The sequence below is a fragment of the Entamoeba nuttalli genome, assembly GCF_000257125.1.
Source record: "Entamoeba nuttalli P19 unplaced genomic scaffold asmbl_5823, whole genome shotgun sequence".
NCBI lineage: Eukaryota > Evosea > Mastigamoebida > Endamoebidae > Entamoeba > Entamoeba nuttalli.
In genome coordinates this window covers 1-6813 of record NW_008577701.1, presented here as the reverse complement: position 1 = coordinate 6813, position 6813 = coordinate 1, and the positions used below count along the sequence as shown (strand labels likewise).

At 27.7% G+C, this 6813-nt stretch overlaps 2 protein-coding genes across 2 annotated transcripts; one reads left to right on the top strand and one right to left on the bottom strand.

The window, feature by feature from the left end:
- Positions 1 to 215: 215 nt before the first annotated feature.
- ENU1_139900 (hypothetical protein) lies at positions 216 to 4334 on the bottom strand (the record flags this gene model as incomplete). The annotated part of the gene is made up of 1 exon (XM_008860289.1): positions 216 to 4334. The coding sequence occupies one exon, from the start codon at positions 4332 to 4334 to the stop codon at positions 216 to 218; it is 4119 nt and encodes a 1372-aa protein (XP_008858511.1).
- A 265-nt stretch (positions 4335 to 4599) lies between these two features.
- Positions 4600 to 6207, top strand: ENU1_139890 (RtcB domain containing protein; the record flags this gene model as incomplete). The annotated part of the gene is made up of 1 exon (XM_008860288.1): positions 4600 to 6207. One exon carries the CDS (start codon positions 4600 to 4602, stop codon positions 6205 to 6207), a length of 1608 nt encoding a protein of 535 aa, XP_008858510.1.
- Positions 6208 to 6813: the final 606 nt, after the last annotated feature.

Here is a 6813-nt window from a genome sequence, read left to right as displayed (position 1 = left end):
GCATTGTAAATGATGTAGTTTGTATATTATACCTTTTATTTTATTTCTTTTTAATACTGGATTTTTCTAAGTGATTGTTGTTAATTAGACAATGAATAAAAATAAAGAAGGACATATAATGTATTTAATAATCTAGTTACAATTATGAAAAGGACTAACTAAAGTTGATAAACTTTATTTAAAAAGCTAAAAATTAAGGAATAATGGAAAGCATATCAATTTGGTTTTAATATAATATTTAGTACTTTTTGGTGTTGTTTCATGAATTTTTTATTTAGTAAATCGTATCTTTTTACATTCATAATTTCCATAAACGTTACTACAACACCCAGCTGTAATGGTTTTGACGTTAACATCCTTTGAATTAAAATTGTAATTATTTGTTCTGCAATTATTTCATCTGAAGAAAAGAGCATTTGGATGATGACACTGTAATATAATGTATGTGAATTTGCATACCTAAGATTATCAACCATTGCATTTAGTAAATCATTTCTTTTGTCAATAGGTAAATTGAATACTAAATAATATAATAGTAAAGAAACAGCATCACTATGAGTTTTATCTTCTCGTTGAATTGCTAGATAAACACATAATGGGAGATAGTATTGGGGTTGAATAGAATCAAGGAGTAATGGTAAAAATTTTTCCTCTCCACTTGAAATAAAAATGTCTAATAATGCTTGTTGTGGAAGATATATTTCGGAATGAATTAATGGTTGAACACGAACGCTTTCATTTTCATTAAATGCAATATTCATTGAAAATGGAATTTTTGAAGGAATTGATGTTAAGATAATAGAACGTAATTGACCGAATTTATAAGGGATAAATTGGATAAGGTCAATAAAATAGGAAGCAAGATAATTTGAATAATCATGACGAAGAATAGCAAAAAGACGAAGAGTAGTAGAATATAACAACAGTATTGATTTTGGAATTTCTTTTTCATTCCTAATTAATCCAACGATAAATTTAAGTAATTGTACTAATAACAATGTAAATTCTTTTTGATTATACTCAACTCTATTTAAAATAAATGAGGGAGTAATAAACTCAATCCAATAAAAGGAGAATGTTGGGATTTGTAATGGCTCAGTATTCAATAAAAATTTATGATGACAAGAATAAAATGATCTCTTTGTTAGTTCAGATGACGAGGAAGTAATAAAGAAAGAATGAAGTGAATAAATAATACTTTTAATTTGTTTTTCAATAAAATCATTTGATTGATTTTTAAATAATATCCAATATAATCCTTCATATACACTATCAATGGATTTAATAAATGAAACACTTTCTTTTATTAACCCACAAATATGGTCAATAAACAAAGGTATATCAAGGCTATGATTTTCATCATTTAATTCTTCTAATACAACATATACATAAAGATTATAACTCCATTCAGCATCAAGAGACTTGCTGATGAGATTTAATTCACTTGTACTTGTCTTAGTAATGTCAATTCTTTTAAATAATGGATGTTCTTTTTTATTTGGACACGCTTGATATTTATCTTTTTTTATTTCAATATCATCGTAAATACTTTGTTGATAAGGTAATAATACAGATTTTGCAAGTAATTGAGATTGTGTTAAATATTGATTAATTTTATCATCAAAAGCAATTACTTCTCTTTTATCAACTTCTTCATTACCTCTTTTAATAGATTCTTTAACACAACTCTCAGTTATTTCTTTAATGACTTGATCTATTTGAGGTTGTATAATCCATTTTTTCCATAACTCATTTGACTTAATAATTGTAAATAATGAGATGTCATGAACTTCTTCTGGTAATTCATTTTCATTCATCTTTTCTTCGAAAGCATTTCTCCATTTTTCCATTTCTTCATAATACCTTTTTGGAATATATTGTTGGGCTTTAATAATAAATATCTTTTTTCCTGTTGAATGAACAAACTGACAAATACACCTTTTACAAATTTCTCTTGGAGACCTTTTAGTATCTCTAATGATAGTATTTTTAATCATTGAAACAACACTTTCTATAGCTTTGTTTTTAGTTCTTTGATATTCTTCTTCAATACATTGACTAACAACAGAAAATATTAACTTCCATTGATCTTCTTTATATGTTGGAGTAATAACCCAAGGACAAATATTTATGTTTTCATCAATTTTTATTTTTCTTGAATAATAGCTTTCTAATAACACTTGCGAAATACCCCTTTTTACTACTGTTTCAAGGTCTAATAACTCTCCAGCAACTTCTGTTGTTGCTATAATTCTTTTCTCTTCTACTTTTAATTCAACAAGATTATTTGTTGGAAATTGTGTTAATAATTTATGAAGGTCTCCATGAATAGATGTTGATGGTGGCATAGCTTCATAAACTGCTCGAAGAATTGAAAGTAATTTAGACATCCATGGATTTTGTTTATTGAAAATTCCTTTTGCCTCTTTTAACAATCTAATAACAAAGAGAAGAACATCACAACACCAAGTATGACTTAATGAATCTTCTAAAAGCTCTCTTATATAAAGATCCCTTGTTAAAACTGGATAATTATTTGCTAAGGTAACTTTACCAATAACTGTTCCTGATCGATGTAATATTACAGCATCAACTGGAGTAAGTTGTTGAGACAATAATTTTTTTATTACACGATTAACTTCTTGAGTAATAAAACTTTGTAATTGAGAATGAAATGTTTTATGATGAACTTGTATTAATGAAAGATAAATAGGAATAAGCTCTGGTCTTGATAAACAAGGATAAACAATTACTTCAGCAATAGAGGTAATTGCCTTAGGTCTACAAAAAGCAACGAATTGAGAACATGCCATTTTTAAATCTTCTTTTGCAAGAGTTAATATACTAAACATGATTTGTTGCACTTCTTTATTTAATGGCTTAATCTCATTTATTCTATTCATAACTTCTTCATTTGAAACATATGGAATTTGATCACTACGAGCTGTAATATTATTGACAAGTTCTGGGTGTTTTTCTTGCAATCTTTTATTAGATAAAATTAATCTACCATACAGTTTCCATTGTCTTAATTTTCTTATAAATTTTTTTAGTGCTGAAATCCCAAATTCAAATTGATTACCTGGTATTCTCAAAGCATTAATAACACACCGCATCATATGCATTACTAATGGTACTGGAAGAAGGCTGTCATCAATAATTTCTCCAATAATACTTCCTATAAACATAGCATCTTCTTCTTTTTGAAATGACTTATCACACATAGTCAATAATGAATACATAATATACTCATATTCTTTTGTTCCTTTCATTTTTATTACTTCATTTAATCCTCCAACTTTTTTATAATTTTTTTTAAATTCTTCTAATACTTTTTCAGCAATAAAATCACTTTGCTCTCCTCCAAAGACATCTTCTGCTCGTTTTATTATATCCTCTCTAATTCCTGCTTTCTTTAATTCTTCAGAATGATACCTTACAATCTCTTCAGCCCATCCACATGTTGAAGCCCATCCTTTAATTGATATAACATCGTCTTGAACCAACATTAGTCCTATGACTGCTCCTTCAATACCACGTATTTTTAATGAGTCAATAGTTTCTAAAGGTGATTTAGTTGTTGATAAATATTTAATTAAAGAATGTTGCATTGTTGGTGAAGATTGTAATTCATTTGATAATGCTTTTGATGTGACTGATGAAAATAATGGTAACATTTGTTCTATTTGAAAGAAGTTATTTGAAGAAAGTAAATAATGAAAATATTTTCCTAATGCAATAATTGTTGGTGGTGAATCAATTGAGGCTAATAAAGGAAATGCAGCAGGGTTACTTTGTAGAATACAAAATAATGTTCCAATCACACTTGACTTAGATAAAGCATATAATGAACATAATGGCTCAATAACATCAGGTAATAAATCTCCATTAAAAGCAAATGACTGTAAATATCTTAATTGACTTTGAGGATGTTTCCATTGTGAAGTGAAATAACTAATAGGAAATGGACGGTTTGTAGACAACGAATAAAGTTTTAATAGTCTTTGAGCACTAGCAGGTGTTATAGTACTAAAATCAGAATTATCAGCACTTTTAAAAATCTCATCCCAGTCTTTTAAAGAAATACTTTGTCCCATTTGTGTTAATATTCCATCTTTTAATTCTATTCTACATGAATCGGTATTTTTGTTATTTGAATTACTAAATGAAAAATCTTCTAATGTTGTTGGTAATGTAATCATTTGATTTTCATTAACTGTATTAGGATTAGAATGTAATGGTACTTTTACAGGTCCTCGTTGAAGTGTGAATGCATTAGAGTGTAATACTCGTAAAAATTCTTCCATTTTGTTTTCAACACTATCTCTCGACATGACAAAAATAGTTTTTTTTCATTATTTTTTATTTTTCTTTTTTTTTGTTTTAACCCTTACTTTTTTTGTTTTATATTACAATATTTTTATTGAATAATATAAACATTTTTTTAAAATTCGTTTATGAGTCTTGTTTTTTGGTAAGTTAAAAAAAATTAATTTTTTTAAGAATTAAAAGATTAATTTATGACAAGACTCAAAAGAAAAAGCCTCATTGAAGATTTAAAAACGTAAAAACTAAACTCAATTTATTTACTAATACAACATGGCTAAAAGTAGATATTCAAGAAAGAATAAAGGAAAGAAATTACAAAGGGCTCAGCAAAATACTGTTTCTACAGAAGAAAAACCTGAACAAGAAGTTGAGACAATTGATTTTAATGGCTTCCAAATTCCTAAAGTTTATGATGGAAAATTGGAAAGAAAACCAATGGTGCTAGAAATCAAAAAAGGTTTTGTAGAAGGAATGAACGGAGATGCCAAAATCTTTTGTAATGATGATTTATTAAATTTATTAACTTTTGAAATGATTAAAGACATTTCTAATAATTACCCTTCTTGTGTAAGACAAACAGCTAATGCAGCCACTCTTCCAGGAGTAGTTGGCTCACTTGCTATGCCAGATGCACATAGTGGTTATGGATTTTCTATTGGAGGAGTAGTAGCAATGAGGCTTGATGACCCTGAAGCAGTAATTTGTCCAGGAGGAGTTGGATTTGATATCAATTGTGGTGTGAGATTAATAAGAACTAATTTACAAAGAGAAGATATAGAACAACACAAAGCTCGTTTGGCTGATGAATTATTTAAACAAATTCCAAGTGGAGTTGGAACACAAGCACAAATTGCCTTTAGTCCTGAAGACTTTGATTCTATTATGAAAGAAGGATTAGAGTTTTTAGTTGAAAATGGATATGCATGGGAAGAAGATTTAAATCATTGTGAAGAACATGGAAAAATTGCTAATGCAGACCCATCATTAGTTTCTAGCTCAGCTAAGTCTCGAGGGTATAAACAGGTAGGAACATTAGGAAGTGGAAATCATTATTTAGAAGTTCAAGTTGTTGATGAAATTATGGATGTGGAAGCAGCTAAAGCAATGGGTATTACTGAAATTGGGCAAGTCTGTATTATGGTCCATTGTGGAAGCAGAGGATTGGGACATCAAGTGTGTCAAGATTACATTAACTTATGTATGAAATCCGGAATTTGTAATCCAGTCGATAAACAATTAACTGGTGTTCCATTTAATTCACCAATAGGGCAACAATACTACAGTGCTATGAATTGTTGTGCTAATTTTGCATTTGCAAATAGGGGAATGATTACTTATAGAATTCGTCAAGCCTTTGAAACAGTTCTTAGAATGAAACCAAAAAAAATGGATATGCATTTGGTTTATGATGTTTGTCATAACATTGCTAAGGTAGAAGAACATGATGTAGATAATAAAAAAGTTCAATGCATTATTCACAGAAAAGGTGCTACTCGTGCTTTTCCACCTCAACACCCTGATATTTCAGAAGACTATAAAGAAATTGGACAACCAGCAATTATTGGAGGAAGCATGGGAACTTGTTCTTATGTGTTAGTTGGAACTCAAGAAGGAATGAAAAAATCATTTGGTTCAACTTGTCATGGAGCAGGTCGTAAAATGAGTAGAACAAAAGCAATGGACAATTTAACTTCAAAAGATGTAATTAACAGAATGAAAGAAATGGGAATTGAGTTGAGAATTACTGATCCAAAGCTTGCTGCAGAAGAAGCTGATGAAGCATATAAAGATGTAACTGAAGTTGTAGAAACTTGTCAAGCAGCAAATATTTCAAAAATTGTTCTTCGTTTAAAACCATTAATAGTTATAAAAGGTTAGATTATTTTCTTTATTCTTATTTTGTTTTATTCATAGCACTTTAAAATAAAAATTTAATCAAATTTCGAACAATATAATATGCATTAGTCTAACTTTTGTCATTACTCAATTAAATAAGTATGCCTCCATTCCATTAAATTTGTATTATAATTGTTATATTTTATTGTGAATAAGAGAATACATTTAATGCCTTGTGAATAAACACAATTTAAATATTAAAAATTAAACTTAGTCTTATTAATATAACATTAACTAACACCTATGTTATAGCTTTGGTAATAGTTTAATGTTTATTAAAAATATTCGGTTAAAATCAAATAAAAAGAAATTGAATGAAAAGTTCCAAAAATAAATAATGATTAATAACTGTATTTATATGTTAGTGATAAATTTACATCTAATATTTTCAGGCAATTAAAATATGTAATATCTTTTTATTATTTATTTTTATGAACCTAACATAAATAAAGAAGTTAATTAATTATAAAATACTTCAACAAATATTCTTTGTTTTACTAAGAGAAGAAAATGATTTTTATTTTTTCAATAATTATATAATGAAAGAATGACTTTAACTATTTATGTGATGAATATATTGTTTTAAAA